General features: G+C 39.3%; 1 protein-coding gene across 2 annotated transcripts in view; it reads right to left on the bottom strand.

The window, feature by feature from the left end:
- Window positions 1-20,944, bottom strand: part of RRM2B (ribonucleotide reductase regulatory TP53 inducible subunit M2B) — a 38,083-nt gene extending 17,139 nt beyond the window's left edge. The window contains exons 1-6 of one of the 2 annotated variants that reach the window (XM_059165890.1): window positions 20,680-20,944; window positions 20,141-20,322; window positions 12,808-12,963; window positions 8,995-9,111; window positions 8,131-8,264; window positions 7,614-7,708 (exon numbers count right to left, since the gene is read on the bottom strand). In XM_059165890.1, coding sequence (XP_059021873.1) covers window positions 7,614-7,708; window positions 8,131-8,264; window positions 8,995-9,111; window positions 12,808-12,849 — 388 coding nt within the window. In that variant the 5' untranslated portion in view covers window positions 12,850-12,963; window positions 20,141-20,322; window positions 20,680-20,944. The remainder of the gene's footprint in view (window positions 1-7,613; window positions 7,709-8,130; window positions 8,265-8,994; window positions 9,112-12,807; window positions 12,964-20,140; window positions 20,323-20,679) is intronic. The other variant, XM_059165889.1, reaches the window with a different exon arrangement.
- Window positions 20,945-22,022: the final 1,078 nt, after the last annotated feature.

The raw sequence follows: 22,022 nt of genomic DNA, 5'->3' as shown, positions 1-22,022 counted from the left end.
TATTGGAATAGAGAGTAGAAGTTAAAATTTTATGACAAAGGTCTCCCTCTTTATGTTTGAGGAACGGGAGGTTGCTGAGTTTTCATTTTTATTTTTATTTTTTATTAAATTAATTTATTTATTTTCAGAAAAATAGTATTCATTATTTTTTCACCACACCCAGTGCTCCATGCAATCCGTGCCCTCTATAATACCCACCACCTGGTACCCCAACCTCCCCACCCCCGCCACTTCAAACCCCTCAGATTGTTTTTCAGAGTCCATAGTCTCTCATGATTCACCTCCCCTTCCAATTTACCCCAACTCCCTTCTCCTCTCTAACACCCCTTGTCCTCCATGATATTTGTTATGCTCCACAAATAAGTGAAACCATATGATAATTGACTCTCTCAGCTTGACTTATTAAACTCAGCATGATCTCTTCCAGTCCCGTCCATGTTGCTACAAAAGTTGGGTATTCATCCTTTCTGATGGAGGCATAATATTCCATAGTGTATATGGACCACATCTTCCTTATCCATTTGTCCTTGAAGGGCATCTTGGTTCTTTCCATAGTTTGGCGACCGTGGCCATTGCTGCTATAAACATTGGGGTACAGATGTCCCTTCTTTTCACAACATCTGTATCTTTGGGGTAAATACCCAGGAGTGCAATGGCAGGGTCATAGGGAAGTTCTGTTTTTAATTTCTTGAGGAATCTCCACACTATTCTCCAAAGAGGCTGCACCAACTTGCATTCCCACCAACAACGTAAGAGGGTTTCCCTTTCTCCACATCCTCTCCAACACATGTTGTTTCCTGTTTTGTTAATTTTGGCCATTCTAACTGGTGCAAGGTGATATCTCAATGTGGTTTTAATTTGAATCTCCCTGAGGGCTAGTGATGATGAACACTTTTTCATGTGTCTGATAGCCATTTGTATGTCTTGATTGGAGAACTGTCTGTTCATATCTTCTGCCCATTTTTTGATATGTTTGCCTGTTGCATGTGTGTTGAGTTTGAGGAGTTCATTATAGATCCTGGATATCAACCTTTTGTCTGTACTGTCATCATTTTTAAATCCTAAGATATCTTACAGATCAGCAGCAAACATTTCATTTCAAAAAACATTGCCACGTATCTTCAATGAAAAAAAATATGAATCCAGCTAAAGAGAATAAGTATATCTGTTGGATAAAATATCCAATCACATAAGCAAAAATACTATCTTCTGCTAAATATATAAGACCTAATTTCAAAGGTTACTCACTGTTAGGCAAGGACTTTGCAGAAGACCATCTCCTAAAAGGTCTATAATGGAACCACATCCACTGTCTCTAGGGGTTGATCAGATGTCTAACCCAAACAAATCCCACCACACTGCATATGCTCAAGAGACATTATTTTTATACATGTCTGTCTAGGGAGAAAAGTTTGGTCTATAAGACTATGGGATAAATGCATCTGAGGGCTTGAACCAACTACAGGTCTGTTTCATCAATAACATCATAGCTTGTATCCCAGTACTGTCACAGGACCAAACACAGAGCATGTGCTTAATAAATGTGTTCTGAACTGAATAAATGAAAAATATCTAAGCATTAGATGGTAAAAGACATTATTTATTCTATGAAAAATATAACTTCCAGAACAAAGGTAATTATAATATTTAAATTTCAAAAAGAAAGATGACTTAAATTTAAATATTTCTTAAATATTTCTGGCAGTCTCTAAATAGTGCTCTGATTTATCTTCAGTCTTTCCCCTGATTATCTTAAATAAATCAAATCATATCAGTTATATGAAATATTTGTCTATTAGTAAACATCAGAAAAAGTTCCATAGCATTTTATTTTTACAATTTTAAAAGTCACCTTGAAAAAAAAACAGAAGAAATATAAATTAAATAAGTACTTACTGAATATATACAGTGTAGAAGGAATTAGTAAGAGAAGAATCTTTAGTATACTACACTAAATATAAAATATAGTAATAATTACTATGGTCTTGGCAACAAAAATGGCTCTTTAGGCTAGCTATATTTGTTCGGATGAAGAATTGTTCTTATTTTAACATATAGATTACTATATTTTCATCTTGCTATTAGTAAGATAATGGATAGTTACAATTGATGCATTCTTCATTGTCACTAAGGTAATGTCATGTGCACATTTAAATGTAAAAGAACTAGATTATAATACACACATTGTGAGTAAGAGGAAATTTTTATTTTAACTATTCTATACTTTACATGTGAATGCTAAAGAATGAAAGTCATGACAGAAATTGTTATAGAAGGCTATTTTTTTTTTTTGGTAAAGGATTAAGAGAGGTAAACTTAACAAATTTCAAGAGTAGATGTAAATTAAAAAGAGACTTCCAGGCACCTGGGTGGCTGTCACTAGGTGTCTGCCTTCAGCTCAGGTCATGATCCCGGGGTCCTGGGATTGAGTCCCACATCAGGCTCCCTGCTCGGCAGGAAGCCTGCTTCTCCCTTTCCTCTCCCCTGGCTTGTGTTCCCTCTCTCACTGTGTCTCTGTCATAAATAAAAAAAATAAAAAATAAAAAGAGACTTCCAAAATATTTCTTCTGAAAGCTATAATGAAAGTGAAGGCCTCATCATCTGTTTTAGCTGTAGGAAAGTAGGGTATAGTTTTTCTTTTTTTTCTTTAGGAGATAACTTTATTTCTTCCATATTTCCTCTACCTTTGCCTTCAATAATTTCACTCAGAGTGTATAGTTCTTTTTTTTTTTTTTAAAGATTTTATTTATTTATTTGACAGAGAGAAATCACAAGTAGTTGGAGAGGCAGGCAGAGAGAGAGAGAGAGAGGAGGAAGCAGGCTCCCTGCTGAGCAGAGAGCCCCATGCGGGACTTGATCCCAGGACCCTGAGATCATGACCTGAGCCGAAGGCAGCGGCTTAACCCACTGAGCCACCCAGGCGCCCTGTATAGTTCTTTATTATGTAGGTCCTATATAATGAAGGATTCTTTTGATGTATAAATTTATACATGTATAAATTCATTTCAGGAAATTGTTTTTTTATTATATTCTTTGAGTTAGTACAAAGCTTATTCTTTAATTTTTTTAAAGATGTATTTATTTATTTTAGAGAGTGAGAGAGAGAACATGAGGTGGGGGGGCAGAGGGAGAGGGAGAGAATCTCCAGGAGACTCCCCGCTGAGTGTGGAGCCTGACGTGGAGCTCAATTTCATGATCCTGAGATCATGACCTGAGTCAAAACCAAGTCTGATGCTTAACTGACTGAGCCACCCAGGCACTCCCAAAACCCATTCTTTAAAATGATACTCTCAATTATTTGTTCTTAGGATCTTCTACAAAATATGTGAAATTCTAGTTGCTGTTTTTTTTTTAAGATTTATTTATTTATTTGACAGAGATCATAAGTAGGCACAGAGGCAGGCAGAGACAGAGAGAGGAGGAAGCAGGCTCCCCGCCGAGCAGAGAGCCCGATGCGGGGCTCGATCCAGGACCCTGAGATCATGACCTGAGCTGAAGGCAGAGGCTTAACCCACTGAGCCACCCAGGTGCCCCTGGGTTTTGTTGTTGTTGGTTTTTTTTATGTACAGTTGATCCTTGAACAACATGGAGGTTAGGGATGCTAAGCTCCTGTGCAGTTAAAAATCCATTTACAATTTTTGACTCTTCCAAACCTAGCTACTAATAATATAATGTTGACTGGAAGCCTTACAGATAAGTAAACACATATTTTTTGTATTATATGTATTATATACTGTATTCTCACAATAAAACAAAACAAGAAATATAAGAAATTTATAAGAAAAAGAAAATACATTTATAGTACTATACTATATTTATCAAAAAAATCTGCATATAAGTGGGCCCACATAGGTCAACCCGTGTTGTTCAAGAGTCAACTGTAATGGGAAATGTTTATTCTTTTTTTTTCTGAAGGTTTACACATTAGCCTATTTGTTTTGCTGATTACTAATATTTGTCCAAGTAAGCCATACAGACTCTCTTTTAACTTTCTGACCCCTTTCACTAATTTCTTCTGACCCCTACCCCTCACCTCTTACAACCACAATCTATTGTATCCATGAGCTTAGATTTTAGTTTTTAGTTTTGTTCTTATATAAGAGAGATCAGACAGTATTTGTCTTTCTTTGTCTGCTTTATTTCACTTAGCATAATGCCCTCACGTCCATCCATGTTGTTGCAAATGGTGACATTTCATTGTGTTTTTATGGCTAATATGCCATTATTACACACACACACACACACACACACACACACACACACACACACCCCTCACATTTTCTTTATTCATCCATTGATGGGCACTTAGGTTGTTTCCATATCTTGGCTATTATAAATAATGCTGCAGTGAACATGGGAGTGCATATATCTTTCTGAGTTCATGTTTTAATTCTTCAGATAAATACTCAGAAGAGAAACTGCTGGATCATATGGTAGTTCTATTTTTAATTTTTTGAAGAACTTCCATACTGGTTTCGCCAGTGACTCTACTAAAGTATGTTCCCATAACAGTACACAAGGGTTCCCTTTTGTCCACATTCTCATGGACGCTTGTTATCTTTTAATAACAGGCATTCTAACAGGTGGTTTTGATTTATAGACCCCTGTGGTTTAATGATGTTCAGCATCTTTTCATGTGTCTGTTGGCTGTCTGTATATATTTTTTGGGAAAATATCCAGTCAGATCTTCTCATTTTAATTTTTTTTTTTTTGCTATTGGATAATATATGTTCTTTATATATTTTAGATATTAGCCCCTAATCAGATACCAGTAGATTGCTTTTTCATTTTGTTGATAGTTTCCTTTGCTTTGCAGAAGGTTTTAGTTTGATATAGTCCCACTTGTTTATTTTTGCTTCTATTGTTTTGCTGTTGGTATTGAATTCAAAATATCATCACCAAGACCTGTATCAAAGAGTTTACCACTTATGTTTTCTTCTGGAAGCTTAAGGGTTTTGGGTCATACATTCAAATCTTTAATCTGTTTTGAGTTAATTTTCATGTATGGTGTAAGTTGTAATTTAGTTTCATTCTTTGGCTTTTAGTTGTCCACTTTTCTCAATACTATTTATCAAAGGGACTGTCTTTTCCCCACTGTACATTCTTGGCTCCTTTGTCATAAATTAATTGACCATATATGCATGGATTTTATTTCTGGGCTATTCTGTTCCATTGATTTATGTGTCTGTTTTTTACACCAATACAATACTGGTTTGATTACTGTAGCTTTGTAAGATAGTTTGAAATCAGGGATTTGATGATGTTTTGTTTTTTCTCAAGATTGCCTATTTGGGATTTTTTTGTGATTTCATATAAATTTTAGAATTATTTTTTCTATTTCTTTGAAAAAATGCTATTGGGATTTTGATAGAGATTACATTTAATCTAGATTGTTTTGAGTATTATGGATATTTTAGCAATATTGATTCTTTCAATCTTTGAGCATGGAATATCTTTCTATTTATTTGTGTCTTCAATTTCTTTCATTAACGTCTTAGAGTTAATACACAGGTTTCCATTTCCTTGGTTAAATGTATTCCTAGGTATTTTATTCTTGTTGGTGCAATTGTAAATGGGTTTAAGTTCTCTTTCTGATAGTTATTATCATATAGAAACACAATAGATTTCTGCATACTAATTTTGCATCCTGTAACTTCAATGAATAGTTTTTTTCATGGAGTCTTTAGGGTTTTCTATATATATACACATATATATATGTGTGTCATGTCATCTGCAAACAGTGAGTTTTACTTCTTCCTCTCCAATTTAGATGTCTTTTTTCCCCCTTGCCTCTATTGCTCCAGCTAGGACTTCTAATACCGTGTTGAAGGATAGTGGTGAGAGTGGGCATCTTGTCTTGCTCCTGATCTTAAGGAAAGGCTTTCAGCTTTTCACAATGGAGTATAATGTTAGCTCTGAGTTTGTCATATGTGGCCTTATCATGTTAAGGTATATTTCCTCTATACTTGCTTTTTTGGGAGTTTTTAATCATAAATGGATACCAAATTTTGTCCACTGCTTTTTCTGCATCTGCAGCATGGTCTGCCTTGAGAGCGAGCAATATGGAGAATTTACCTGGAGCCCTGCTGTTGCCACATGGTGACTGCTACCCTCCTCTTCTTTCTCTCTGGGAAGTTATGAAATACATGCAAACTGCAAGACTGTTCATCATTTTCCATTGGTACCAATCCATACTATTTTCAACGCATACTGAACACATTAATATTTCTCTCCTTCTTTCTTTAAAGCCAGTGTTTCTTAAACCACTTACAAGAAAATCAGCTGCGTATAAAATGCAGATTCCTCAGTCCTACCTGGGCCTCCTAAATCACTCTCTGGTGAGGACCAGGATTCTGAAGGGTTTTCTGCAAACTCTCACATAATTTTTACACATACTAAGAACCATCACTTTTCTTATTCTTGAAGTGAACTGAAGGTAATGCAAATATATTTGTTTCTTCCCTGATATATAACAGGCTTTTTCCATACCTTACTCTACATTACTGGTTCTCAACGTGTGGTCCTGGGGGTCCCTGGAAATCCACAGACTGAGAAGGACTATGGGGTCAAAACCATTTTCATTAAAAATGCTAAGTCACTATTTTTTTTACTATCTTTCTTGCATGAGTGTACAGTGGTTATTTCCAGAGGCTACATGACATATCCACAATAATCTGAGAAGCCTACTAAAATAATCTTCCCTTTTCTAATTACTTATCTGAGTAATACTGGATTTTCTTCATAACCATAAAGGAAACTACAACAATATTCTGTAACAAATTAAATGTGGAAGCAGATACAATCCAGTTGTCTTCTAATAAGCCAGACATTTAAAAGGTTTGCAAAATCCAGGGGAGAGAGGAAGTAGTGTTTTTTTCATAAATACATGCTATTTATAATAAAATATAATGGTTTTTTTCTATTGCTTTTAAATGTATTAATAATTATTTAAGTTGCTCTGTTTCATATCTAACATGGAGATATCAATAATCCACACCAATAGGAGAGTCCTATTTTTTAAGAGTCCTTATTTTTAAAGGTACAAAGAAGTCCTGAGACCAAAAATTTTGAGACTTGCTTCCCCCATAATGAATAAAACCAGAAAATAAAGACCACTAATTATGAAATAGATAAGTATGAGACAGGTACTCAGAGCAATTCAAATGAAGGATCTGAATATTTTAATTAAATTAAGTAAATACTTATTGAGCAACTATTATGTGATAGTTTTTCAGAAACTACATATTTGTTCCCTGAAAAAAAATGTGACTTTGGCTTGCTTTTATTCCCTTAAACATTCATGAAATCAGAGACAAACTGTGATTGTTATAATATTCTTGTCAGATTCCATGTGACTTTTATTTACCTATAATTATGTACTGACATCTTAACCTTTCAACTTTCAACTTACTAAACAAAACAGGTAACAGCTTTAGATTATTTTACTACTGGTTTCTAATCATTAGGAGTAATGATTTTACTAAAGGTGTACATGGAGACATTTGTACTCTTTTTCCATTCTGGGACTTCAATTATACCTGATAATCACACCACATAAAAAGTGTTATGTCAACTGAGGCAAATGTGATCATTTTTAAACTAAAACTACTTACCAAAAGTAGATTTTCTATCTTCTATCCATCGTAAGGCCCAGTCTGCTTTTTTCTTAACATATGGCATTGTTTCAATTGCATTAAATAAAAATTCTCTGTAAAAACAAAAGAATGGAAAAGTTATTCATCTGTCTTTCTTAATCAGAAAAAAATTTCATTAGTTTAATCGTCTATAAAGAGTGCAACCAGATCTGCCGTTTTTCTGTATTTTTGCATGTCTACAAAGTATAGAAATAAAACTAAAAATTCAAATTAGTGGTTTGGCTCTGGTTTGATATAAAACTGACTAAAGTCAATACTCAATTTCTAAAGGGCATGCATTATTAAGCAGCTTTTAAAGATATAATACCCAAAGACAAACTGGTTCTATACAAGTTCTTTTTAACCCAACACATTATTAAGCAATAGAAAACATCTGAATAATCTTTCCCTAACATTTGCTTTTGGAGTAAATTCTGCTCTTAACATAAGCAACAGCATAAACCTTTGCAAATAAAATAAAAATAAAATGTAATACCTTTTCTTGGGATCTCTGATGTAAGTGTCTATTAGCAAACTGTACATCTCTGAGTGAACATTCTCGATGAGAATCTGAAAGCCATAGAAACAGCGAGCCTCTGGAACCTGTACCTCCTGACTAAAGCGCTCCACCTACAAAAATAAGGGAAACATATCCAATTCTGTGACCTCTCATAAACACTGCAAATCAGAACCTGGGCATTATCACTTAAAAATTACCTGTCATGCCACAAACAGGTTAGACAGAATTTATGGATTATTTTAAGCAGTATTATCCATCAATCCTCCCCAATAAATTAGTTGCACAATGTACCCTTAAGCAATTATATGAATTGACTTAATAGGTGGAGATACTTCCTACAAAGCCAAGTAAATTTCAAAGAACAGCTATCAAAAATTGACCCTAAGTCTTTATTTTCCTCAACAGAAGACCAACAGATTGAAGCCCCTTCTAATTCATGGTCAAAGTTTGTATCTTTCTAATTCTCTTTAACAGGAAAGCAGGCCTCCTGGCCAACCATAATACATGTTAAAAATGGGGAGCCAGAATGCAATGCTTCAAGATAGAGCTCCAGAAAGGTTATTAAGGTACAGGCTCTCCATTAAGATTACTATCGAAGGGTAAAATGGAACTCATGTCTATGCTTTGTAAGTAGTTTTGATGGGCACGAGATGCTTGATTTCATGATATTTTGCTGGTCAAATGGGAGAAATGCATTCTTTTCTCTGACACTTCATCAGAAAGTTAAGCTATATCTAGTTCATTTCCTAGAAGTCATTTTTCAGCCTTAGTCTAATTGTCTTACTGCCATTATCATCATTTAGCTGCTGAATGGGAACAGAAATACAACAAAAATCTTACCAAATTTTCATTCACAATTCCATCACTGGCTGCAAAAAAGGCCAATATGTGAGAGATAAAATACTTCTCCTCTGATTTAAGCTTGTTCCAGTGAGGGAGATCTTTTGATAAGTCAACCTGAAATAAGATTTTCAAAATGTTTACTTCAGTGTTTAATTCTTCTCAAAGTGTTTGGATAACTAACTTCCATCTCAAAGTTAGGGAGGGACAAGTCATTAGCAGTAAAATGTGAAAGAGGAAAAGATGTTAATATTCTACTTTAAGGATAAGGATATAGACTGAATGTTCACATCCCCCACCCCCTCAACCAAATTCAAGTATTTGAAACTAATGCCCAGTGTGATGGCACTTGGAGGTGGATGGAATCTTTGGCAGGTGATTGGATCATACAGGTGGAGCCCTCGTGAATGGGATTAGTACCCTTATAAAAGAGTCCTCAGAGAACTTCCTCAATCTTTCTGCCATACGAAAACACAGAAAGTTAACAGCTATCACTGAACCAGGAACCGGGACCTCACCAGACACCAAATCTGCCAGAGACTTATCTTGGAATTCCCAGCCTCTAGAACTGTGAGAAATAAAATTCTCCTGTTTGTAAGCCATCCAGTCTATAGTATCATAGCCACCCAAATTGACTAAGACTATTACAAAGGAACACAATAAAAGAAAAGCATTTTGAAGGACTCTACTCTGGCTAACTGAGGCAGAATAAATTAATAACTTTCAGCAGCCATTGCTTTAACATGATATGTAACACTCAGTGTTGTGTTGGATTAGCTACCTATTCAGCAATAGTAGCTACTACTTTACTGCCAGCTAATCTAGTTTTATACCCAGAAAATAATATCAGGCATGTAACAACCCAGGTTTTAAAGCAATTTACTGACATGGCTTCCTCTGGGAATAGAAATATTTTTGAAAATGGGGGGGGCCTCTGGATGGCTCAGTCAGTTGGGCATCTGACTTCAGCTGTGGTCAAGATCTCAGGGCTCTGGGATGGATGGTATTTAAATGTATCTTATAGATATTATTTTGTCTTAAGAAGATCTCTGAAGTATTTTTCACAATAACTTCACAAACATTTAAAATATATAGCTGTCCTTTGTCCTTTTATTTATTCTAACAAAGCCCTAATTTCTTTAACCACTCCAAAAAGGATTGTTTCATTATTTGTGTTCTTTTTTGAAATTCTTTTTCCTGTCACTTTATTCTTTAAATGTTTACTGAGTACCTACTACATTCCAGACACTATAATAAGTATTGGAGAGGAACCATGGGTGGCTCAATTGGCTAAGCATCTGACTCTTGATTTCAGCTCAGGTCATGATCTCAGGGTGGTGAGATCGAGCCCCACACTGGCCTCCATGCTCAGTGGGGAGTCTGCTTGAGATTATCCCTCTCCTTCTGTCCCCCACTGACCTCCCGCTCTCCCTCTTTCAAATAAATAAATAAATAAATCTTTAGAAAAAATAAGTGTTGGAGATACAATGGGTTTGGGGGGGTATACTTGTATGTATCTTTTAAAACATGCAAGCTAAATATCAGATCCTAATCTCTTAAGAGTTCAACTCAGGATTAACTGAAGGACACCCTCCTAGTTTTTATGTGTTTTACTCCTGATATTAAATTTTATATTGTAATATGCTCACTCTTAAATATTAAACTTATCTCTTTGAACATTCAACTTCAAAATATTTCATTTATACTACACTGGTCATCTCCCATTCTTAAAACGTAAACCGTCCTTCCCAGTTTTATCTCCTTTGGACAAATTCTCAATTTCACTTTCTAAATATTGATTCCAAATTGCTGGTTATTAGAATTGCCTGGTAGCTTTAAAATAAAAAATCCAAAACCCTAGATTTTTTTCTTCTGAATCAAGTTTTCTGATGATCAGCCATATTTAGGAATAAAGCTAAACCACAGATAAAACAATGAAGTCTAAAGTTGACATAATTTGTTTAGAGGAAAAATATGTGGCACTATATGTGTTTGACTTCCTTTTAAAATGTATATTTAAATAAACAAAATATGTACCAACCTGTGTATTTTAATTTTTTAATTAGTATTTCTTAGTCATAATACAACATGTGTTACATTTGCTAAAAGATTCAAGTAATTTTCAAATGAATTTTAAGAAACCCAAGTATCACAGTAGCTTTTTAACATGATGAATGAAAAAGCCACCTGCGTGCTCCATTTGTTCTCTTAACCAAATCTAAAAAACACATCCTAGAAAACCACAGTTAGGAACAGTCAGGTGTGCCAAGCAGTATGACCCAATTTGAAAATACTGGGTTTTTATTTTGTTTGTGTTTTTTTGCTCTGTATGTTAACTACAGTATAACAAAGAGTTTTAACAATATAACACAGGTGGATAAATGGGTAAAATTAGTGTCATCAAAGCTTCAACAATTGGTGGCTTCTGATTTCTAATGTCACTCTCCCTCATTCTGTGTAAAATAGCTTACATTTATTTAGTGCTTTCTAAGTGCCATGTGGCATTCTAGACATCTCACTGATCTCATTCATGAGACTCCACTCATTAACCCTCATAATAACCCAATGAACGAGGTACCATTAGCCCAGTTTTCCAATGAGGATACACAGAGAGGTTAAGCAATTTTCCCAGTTCCACAGCTAGTAGGTGGCAGAGTCAGAATATGTACCTGGGGCACCTGGGTGGCTCAGTGGGTTAAGCCTCTGCCTTCAGCTCAGGGCATGATCCTGGGATCGAGCCGCTTCAGGCTCTCTGCTGAGAGAGCCTTCTCTCTCTCTGCCTGTCACTCTGCCTATTGTGACCTCCCTCTCTGTCAATAAACAAATAAAAATCTTAAAAGAAAAAAAAAAAAGAATATATACCTAGGCAATCTGGTCCTGAGCCAAAGGCAGAGGCTCAACCCACTGAACCACCGAGGCACCCGAGAGCCTGCTTTCTTAACACTGCGTGTTTACGTGTACAAAAATAATCTTCTGAAAAATAGGTCTGAATATATCTATCTACATAGATATATCCATTTATCTGTTTACATAGACAAATAAACACACACACAGAGGAAGTATGCAATGTAGGTATCATCCATCATATTCAAAGAGGAAGACAAAGACTGTTTGTGGGTTCACTTAGACTACAGGGCAGCCACTTACATGACCAACTGTCCTTGCCAAACCAGCAAGTATTTTCGAATTTACTGTGTTCAACTCATTTTCTTGGTGGAAAATGCCACCCTAACATACAGCATTCTAGAACTTTCCAAGCTGCTGGGACAGCAGTGCCAGGTTTGATGTGACTGAAGGCAGGGCCAGACTGAGGGCGGACAGCTGGCGCTCTGGCGGGCAGCTCGGGAGCTCACTGTCCGAGCAGGCAAATTCTCCACCACAGTTCTTTCTGCACAATCAGCTAAGTCTCTCAATGGAAGCATCCCTTAGGGTCTCTGTGGCGTTCACTCTCATTTTTCAGCCATAACACAATTTTACTCATTCTGCCAGCCACAGGTTAAGACTAGTCTTATTTGGCCACAGCAAATTAAAAGTCTATTTAAAAATAGAAAATGTTCTAAAATATATTGGAAGTAAAAACCCGGAAGACTGAGAGGCCATTTTTATATCAGGAAACACGTTTATAGACTGCAGTCTAAACGGAAAACATTGGCAAACACTGTCTTGAGTTTCAGTAATTTCAAGCATTATGTTATACAACTGATCTTCTTCAATGTATCTAACAATATAAGTTAACATTTTCCAATGTCCCACAACAGAAGATGTGACACTGCATTACAGAACACGCCTGCTGGCAAAGGTGAGGCCACTTACCTCTTCTGCTGTCCAGAAGGATGCCTGTGCCTGTTTATACATTTTCCAAATGTCAGGGTATTGGATTGGAAAGATGACGAATCGGCGAGAACTCTTACGTAGAAGCGGCTCTTCGTCTGACTTCACTTCATTTTCGTTGGTATCTGAAGATAATCTCTTTGGAAAACAAATTAAAAACACCCATTCTGTGCAGAAATTCCCTCTCTATTCATATCTAAACACACCCTGGGGGAATCCAGAGACACAGCACAGACTGAGGAGCCCGTCCACCTGGGTTGAATCCTTTACTGTTACCCATTCCTGGTTAACAGTGTTTGGTTAGTTGTGCGACCACAGAAAGTCGCTTAACTTCTCTGAGACTTGGTTTTTCCTTATCAGTAAAAATAACACTTACCTCATTTAGGTTAATCTTGATAATTAAAAGTGCTTTAAACAGAGCCTGGCTCATAATAAGCATGGAACAAGTGTCATTATTGCTACTTTAAGGATAAGCACAAAAGTACATCCATAAATGTCATGGTGTACGAATTTCTTAGTCTGTGTACAAAACATCCCTTCAGTGCCTTTCTCAGAGATAGGATGCTGGCATGACAGGATACTATTATAAACTACTTTCTTATTTTATTTTTAAATATTTTTTTTATTTATTCATTTAAGAGAGAAAGAGTGCATGTGAGAGCACAAGCAGTGTACGGTCAGAGGGACAGGGAAAAGCAGAGTCCCCCCTGAGCAGGGTGCTTGACCCCAACACCCTGGGATCATGACCTGAGCCAAAGGTAGACACTTACTTGACTGAGCCACACAGGCGCCCCTACTTTCTTCTTTCTCCCCCCATACTTCGTTATTTTAATGTTTTCTTTCCGAATCTGAACTATCATCATACTCACCTGAAAACTACTAACCAACAATTTATCAACCTTCGTTCATCTGAACCTTCCCATATACCAATTTTTATTACTATTTATTTGTTAGCTTTACTACAGATGATCTCCGTGTGGGCTGGCTCAAAGCTTCGTGGAATCAAGTGAGAAGCACATACCTGTACACATACGACTTGGAAATGATGGTATGCCAACAAGGAACAGTGCCAATATATATTTTAATAGTTAGGAAAAGCATCAAAAGAGTTGTACTTTCCATGCGAATGAATATATACCAAGTATATAGAATTAGGCTTAAAATGTATAAATCAAGATTATTGGGATACATTTATCTGGACTCTAGATTCCTAACTCAAATTCTGGACTCCTAACTCAAACTGTCTCTCTCTCTCCAGGGCCAGGTCAATCATGTTCCTTCATCTTCACCATTGCTTCCATCAGCCACCCTCTCTGAAGCAAGTGTGCTAAGACAAGATGCACAAAGTCAAAGCCAGAGGCCACACAAATACAGTGGGGCTTGCACACTGCACACATGCTGTCATTATAGAAGAGACTGTCTTATTTTGTAACTATTTATTTGAAGGTAAGGGCCTTCCCAGATAAAGCACTTGAGCTCTGGAGAGCACAAAGAAGAGTAGAAACCACTTCTTATTTATTACAGTGCTCCCAAAATACTGTGTCAAGCATAACATCAATAAATGTTAGCTAAGTAAGTGAATGGGATGCTAATTTCTCTTTATCTTGTGATTGGATTACTGGATACCTTTTGAATTTAACATAAGACCACAATACATCAATGAGATAACCTGATAACCACTCAAATCAAGCCTTTTCTGAGTGCTCCATATCTCCATTTTCCCTATCATTCCAAAAGCCTGGATTAGGTCCCTGATATAGCACAGAGCTCACTACAATTTAATTCCTTGTTATTCGTCTATAGTCCCCTCTAGACTATGCTTCTTGAGAGTAAAGTCCAACTTTACTCAGGTAGAATCCCTAGAACCCAGCATAGCACCTGGCATTTAGTTGATATTCATTCTCCAAATACTCAAGCAAATTTTTAAAATGGAAGCTGTCAAGTTTTTTGTTTGTGTTGCCTTTATATATTTTGTCCCTGGGATACAGGTATGGATACAGAGCTGGAATGCCCTACCTTCGCTGTATTTGCTATGTGAACCATCATAAGCAGTAACTCTTTGGTACCAAGCACCCTGGTACTGAGGGAGTTTTTAATGCTGATGAAACAAATGATCAATGTCAGAATCTATGAAAACAAAAGACTAGCACCTTTCCATTAGAATGAAAGTCACTTTTGTACCTATATTCTTCCTGTTCCATTCTGATAACATGCGCGTTGTTAAAAGAAGTTGTTGGATTAGGAGAGTATCATGAAAGAGTTTCTTAACCAACATAAACTTCTGAATTGAGCTAAAGATGATACATTGTTTATTTTCATGATGCTCAAAAAAAATCAACATACATTTTAATACAATGTAAGGAGGGTCATACATCTCAAAGCTCTAGGATCTCTAGACTATCCTGTACGGACCTGGGGTAAGAACTCATATTTTAGAGGAGAAAACAATGTGAAAAAAGGCATGATGGCATGTGACTTTTAAAAAATTTTTATTTATTTGATTGGACTCTCAAGTTTCAAGTCTTTCTGACATAAACATGACACAATGTATCACTTACACATTCTAATTTCTAGTTTTCAAACAGTCTGAGTGCAGAGTCCTTCTCTCTCATAGGATTCTCTCCCAATCTTATTATACTTGTCTTGCTTACACTTAATTCTACAGAATTTTTAAAAGAATTTATTTATTTATTTGAGAGAGAGAGAGCATGAGCAGGGGGAGGGAGAAGCAGGCTCCCTGGTAGCAGGGAGCCCAATATGGGGCTTGATCCCATATCATGATCATGGCCTGAGCCGATGGCAGATACTTAACTGATTGGTTGAGCATCAGACTCTGGGTTTCAGCTCAGGTCAAGGATCTCATGGGTGTTGGGAGCAAAGTCCCACATGGGGCTTTGCATTTAGTGGCAAGTCTGCTTGAAGATTCTCTCCCTCTGCCTCCCTCCTGATAAATAAATAAATATATTTTTTTAAAGATTTTATTTATTTATTTGACAGAGAGAGATCACAGTAGGAGAGAGGAAGGGAAGAGATCAGAGAGAGAGAGAGGAAGGGAAGCAGGCCCCCCTGCCGAGCAGAGAGCCCGATGCGGGACTCGATCCCAGGACCCTGAGATCATGACCTGAGCCGAAGGCAGCGGCTCAACCCACTGAGCCACCCAGGCGCCCAATAAATAAATATTTTTAAAACTCACTTATCCAGAAATATGGTCGGATTAGAAGAGAAACTGCAGGGGGAGGGAACAATTAAAAAATCATGACCCTACCCAAATCTTGCCTGAACTAGGGTACCAGCAGTAGAAACACAAAAGAAGGCTGCTTTAAGAGATATTCAGAAGTAGAATTAAACATTCTTGCTAAAAACTTGGATTTTGGAGACCAGGATAAGGAAGAGTTGAAGATGCCCTTGAGGTGTCCAGCAACTGGATGATCATATCAAGAAATAAGAGACACAAAGAAAGTGCTCAGTATCTGGAGAATAATTGAATAAATCAGACAAATCCCTTGCTTCTCCCATTAGATGTTTAACAAAAGTTTAATTTGAATGAACTCCACCCACCCAAGCCACAACAATAGTGACAAACACAAAAGTCTTTAAAAAGTCAACTTGGTTAATAAAAAATGTAATTTGTTCAGTTTGAAGATATCCAGTAGGCAGTTATAAATATAATACTGTGGCAGAGGAGTGGTGGTGATCTGTCCCATTGGTAGTCACCAAAAGGATTATCCAGGGAGATAATTTAGAGAGGCAGCACAGATGAGGATACAGCCAAGAAAATGCTGACACTGGAAGGACAGATGGAAGAAAAGGAGCCAGCTGGGATTAAAAGTGGCTGAACTGGGGGCATCTGGGTGGCTCAGCTGGTTAAGCATCTGCCTTTGGCTGAGGCCATGATCCTAGGGTCCTGGGATTGAGCCCTGTGTCAGGCTCCCTGTTCAACGGGGAGCCTGCTTCTCCCTCTCCCTCTGCCTGCCACTCCTCCTGCTTGTGCTCTCTTGCTTGCTCACTCTGTCAAATAAACAAAATCATAAAAAAAAAAAAAAGTGGCTGAAATGAATGTAGGATAGTCAAAAGCAAAGGCAGAAGTGATCTGATTTGGCTAAAGCCATCTCTGTCAACAGATGAAACAGAGAACTCTGTAAAGGATCCACACTCTGGATATCAATCAGGGGAAGAGGTTAGGAAGTAATTATGTGCACCAAAGATTTTTAAACATCTGGAAGATTGAGAGGTTCATACTCCAACTCTTGCCATTTGCCCCCAACCCCCAAGTACTGGCATTCACTGTAGGGCAGTTTGAACATCATTCCTGTGGATAGTCATGGAGAGTTTCTGAATCTGAATTAATAGGAATAGGGGTAGCATCAGGAAGATTCATGGGATATCAATCCAGGATGAACTGGAAAAAGAAAAAAAGCCCTAGATTTTGGTAGCAACCATGGTATTGATCTCAGCGGTACAAATGGCAGCCTGAATTATTTTTTTTCAAGCTTTTATTTAAATACTAGTTAGTTAATATATAGTGTAATATTGCTTTGGTGAATTTAGTGATTCATCACTTACCTACAGCACCCAGTGCTCATCAGAGCAAGTACCCTCCTTAATACATTATCCATTTAGCCCACCCCCTCCCCATCTCCCCTTCATCAACCCTTAATTTATTCTCTATAGTTAAGAGTCTCTTAAGGTTTGCCTTTGCCTCTTGCTTCCCCCTTGTCCTATGTTCATGTTTTATTTCTTAAATTCCGTATGAGTAAAATCATATGGTATCTGCCTTTCTCTGACTTATCTTACTTAGTATAATATACTCTAGCTCCATCCATGTCATTGTAAAGGCAAGATTTCATCCTTTTGGATGGCTGAGTAATATTCTACTATATATGTGTGTATATTTATCCATTCACTAGTTGGTGGACATTTAGGATCTTTCCATAATTTGGCTGTGACTGGTAATGCTGCTATAAACATCATGGGGTATGTGTCCCTTTGAATCAGTATGTTTGTATCCTTTGGGCAAATAACAAGTAGTGTAATTGCTGGGTTATATGGTAGCTCTATTTTTAACTTTTTGAGGAACCCCCATACTGTCTTCCAGAGTGACTACACCAGTTTTCATCTCACCAACAGTGTAAGAGGGTTCCCCTTTCTCCACATCCTCTCCAACATCTGTTGTTTCCTGTGTTAATTTTAGCCATTCTGACAGGTGTGAGGTGATATGTCATTGTAGTTTTGATTTGCATTTCCCTGATGATGAGTGATGTTGAGCATCTTTTCAGGTGTCTGTTGGCCATCTGGATGTCTTCTTTGGGAAAATGTCAGGACAGCCTGAATTAAGATGTGGTTAGCATGAAAAAGCTGCTTCAACAAGGCCTGGCCAGTTTACAGAATTGGGTCTTTTTGGTGGGAACTGAGACCATCTCAAGAGTTTTTATTTGGGAGGAGTGACATAAAGGCCCTGGTTTAGTGAAGAATTAGTTTAGGAATGGTAAAAAGGATTAAATAGTGGGTAAGACTGGAGGTAGAGGGACAAGATGTTGTAGCTGCACAGGTGTAAAGTGATAAGACCCTGAAATAAAGTCCCGAACACACAAGCATTCCTTGGCAACATTCCACTGTGTCTTTCAGAATGGTGTCTCTAGTTCCTGCCTGCCTTAATTTCTGGTCACCCAAGAGGATACCCCTGGGCAGATTCCCCAGCTAGCACTCACCATTCCCTGGTCCAGGCTGGCATGCTACGAGGCTCCTCCCTCTCAATCCAGCCCCAATTCCACCACTTTCATTTGTTTGCCTTGGCCTCTCTTCTCAGGTGAAGACTTTGTGGATGCGGCTACGTTCCTACTCTATTTGTATCCGCCCAGGTTGTCACTTTCATTTTCATTTTTCTATTCTCACCAAATCTGACTAAACAGAATACTGGCCCACAAGCAAGAACTTGGTTTTAAACCCAGCTCTGCTATTAAATCATGTGGTCCTGGGCATGTCATTTTCTCTTTTCTGGCCTAAACTTTCTCACCTTGAAAATAAGGGCTATTGATTAGATTAATGATAGTAACTTCGAGAAACTGATGAAAGCTAAGGACCCCTTTCTCAGGAGATTCACATGCACACACAAAATCTATAAACTTCAGGAGATTCATAAAAACCTTTCAAGCCCATCTATGTACGCTTTAAGACAGTGTTCCTTAAAATATGCAAATGAGAATCACCTGAAGTCCTTGTTAAAACTGCAGTCCCAGACCCTCCCAAGAGATTTTGATTTACCATGTCTGGAATGGAGGCCCAGTAATTTACATTTTTTACAACTCCAGGTGATTCTTTTTTTTTTTTTTTTAGATTGTATTTATTTATTTATTTGACAGAGAGAGAGAGATCACAAGCAGGCAGAGAAAGAGAGAGGAGGAGGAGGAGAAAGCAGGCTCCCCTCCAAGCAGAGAGCCCGATGCAGGACTCTGTCCCAGAACCCTGGGATCATGACTGGAGCCGAAGGCAGAGGCTTAACCCATGAGCCACCCAGGCGCCCCTCCAGGTGATTCTAATGCAGGTGGCTGCACAGAAACAAAGTGCTTGAAGCATCCTTGCAACTCAAGTTAAAAAATTTTGGACCAGATGCTCACTAGAATTCATTCTACAGCTAAAATTCTGCCTCTGTCTTTGTGGACCTATGTCATTGAGAAGGTGATAATAAATAAAAGTTAACTTCCAGGTCTTAAGTCTGAATGGTTGTAGCACAAAAAGAAAAATCCGAATTGTCCTTTTCCAGTGAGGAAACTGGTACTCAGTGTATTTGTTTCAAAAGGGGAAGAAAAAGTTTGAGGGATATTTACAGCTTGTTAATTAGTTACTAAATGTTTACAAAATCAAAATAAAATATTATAAAACCCCAAGTCTGGATCCTTCAACTTTCTAAAGAAATATAGGACTCAGTCTCTGTAAGCTGACACTATTAAAAAAAAAAAAATCACACACAGCCAACAGGTTCAAGATAAATACAAAAAGTATTTCTCTTGTACACAAATGGTTTAGAAGTATTTGTGAAATAACAGGGTATGAAAATTACAGAACAATCTGAACTACCCTACAACAGTTTAATAAATTGATTTACTGTTATTATGAACTTCCATTATAGAAGCAGAAGATAAACATGTTAATTTGGGTTTTAGGAGGCACCCACAACTTCCGTGGCACTTTGCATGAAGTCTTTGACTTACTCCTCTGTGAGGGAAGTATCACTTACACTGTATAAATGAAGACAGTGAAACCCCAGAGAGTCACAGCTAGTTAAGTGGCTCAATCTGAGCAAATCTGGGCTCCTAACCTGATATTTTTCATTGTTGTGAGGACTTCCCGTCGCCGTCTACCGATCATCACCACCTCATCCACCTGTGTCAATTTCCACACACGGTCTCCAACTCCTTTTAACCATCTTCGAGAAGGGATGCATTTCTTCAGTAAATCCACCTGCCCTCATTCCTTGCCTGGGTTTCCCCAGCCAGAGGGCTCCGGACGTGCAAAGATGAGAGGAGAGTATGGGTCGGACTATTTGGGGGAGGGGGAGGGGCGCTGCTCCCCGGCCGGGCCTGAAACCTCAGAGCGTCGCCCTTAGCTGGCCCCGGAGCAGAGCAACGGAGCAGAAACCCGGCTCCCTCGTCACCCCTACCTACGGACGGCCTCCCCAGCACTCACAACCACGAAACCAGGCTGCTGCGAAGGCTCGCGCCTGGGCCTGCACTGGGTTGCCCACCACAACGTGTAAAATTTTCTACAGCAGTCCTGCACCTCACAGGTCCCGGCTGCAGCCTGCAACCTAAGGGCCAGGCATGACTAAGGGGCGGGACAGGGAACAGCAGCATTTACCTTATCCAGCTCGGGCCTGGCCGCTTCCGGCCTTTCCGGGTCACCCATCGCGCAGACTCCGCCAGAGCTACGAGGGCCGAAGGAACTGAGAGCCTCGAGCCACCTCCAACTACGACGGGACCCAGGTGGCCCGAGGGTCCACTGAGTACGCCCCGCCTCCAGCTGCACAGACCCCTCCTACTCCCGCGGTCCCCGCTTTCTCGCCAGCCTCTTGAGCAATAACCCCTGAGACGGCCGGCCCCGCCTCCCCCGCCTCAGGGCCCCGCCTACCCCTGCCGGACCCGCCTCCCGCCTGCGGCTTGAGGACATCTCTCGGCCTCGGCCAACCCCGCACCAACCTTCGGGCGGACCCCGCCTCCCTCCTGCCCAGTGAGGGACTCCCTGCGCCTGCTGGCTCCGCCTCCCAGGTCCCAGGGTCCCGCCCACTTCAAGAGGCCCCGCCCACTCCGCTACCGGACCCGGACCGCGCCTCCCGCCGGCCTCTAGAAGAACTCGGCCGGAACCTCCGGGCTTCGCTTCCCCGCTCGCTGTGTGAAACATTCGGCCGGTGGCTTTTGGCCCCGCCCGCTTGGCGGGCTCCCGGCTGTACTTACTGGTACGTGAGGTGCCCGGCCACGCCTGGCCACCTCTTCGGGTCGAGGCTCTCCGGCCAGCTCTCGCCGTGCCTCAGGAACACGGTATGTCGCGCTAACTCGGCGTGTCCTGAAAGACTGCCCCGGGTGGGGGGGCGGGGAGGAGACGCTGGAGGAGATGAAGAGAGGGCTTTCTCTGCGTGTGAAGCGGTGGTGGGAAAAGCCACATATTGGTGAAAAAAGAAAACGGCACTGTTAAAAATTAATGAGGAGAAAAGGCCGCCTCGTTTTGTATTTCAGCAGCCGAAAAGAAGTGGTTGAGGGGAAAGTGGGTGTGGGAATGGGTAGGTGGGGCTCCCAGACTGAGGGGGGTGTAAAGAAAGGACTAAATTCAGGACAGTGTTGTGGAAGCTCTGTGGAAATGTACAAACATACTAAGTTTTTGGAAGTAGCTGCTGAGCGCCTCTGTGAGCGAGGGATTTCATCTTCAGGACACTCGTGTGAGGTGGGTACAGCAGTGCCCCTCCTCTCACGGGTGCAGACACGGCGCCCAAGGAAAGATCACTAACGGGTAATTCACTAGGAAGCAAGAGAGATCCCGCCCCCTCCCCCCTCCCCACCCCCCCTTGTCGTGGCAGCACTCGGTGCCCAGAGTCGCAATAATGTGATTGAATGCCTGCTACCCATATCTCAAGGGGGATTGATCTAAAGATAACTGCGACAGAAAAAAAAAAAAAAAGTTTAGCAAATAAAAATGAGGTGAACGAGACT

The sequence above is a fragment of the Mustela lutreola genome, chromosome 3, assembly GCF_030435805.1.
Source record: "Mustela lutreola isolate mMusLut2 chromosome 3, mMusLut2.pri, whole genome shotgun sequence".
Taxonomy (NCBI): domain Eukaryota; kingdom Metazoa; phylum Chordata; class Mammalia; order Carnivora; family Mustelidae; genus Mustela; species Mustela lutreola.
The sequence above is the reverse complement of the archived record's forward strand: the minus strand, read 5'-3'. Positions and strand labels throughout refer to the sequence as shown.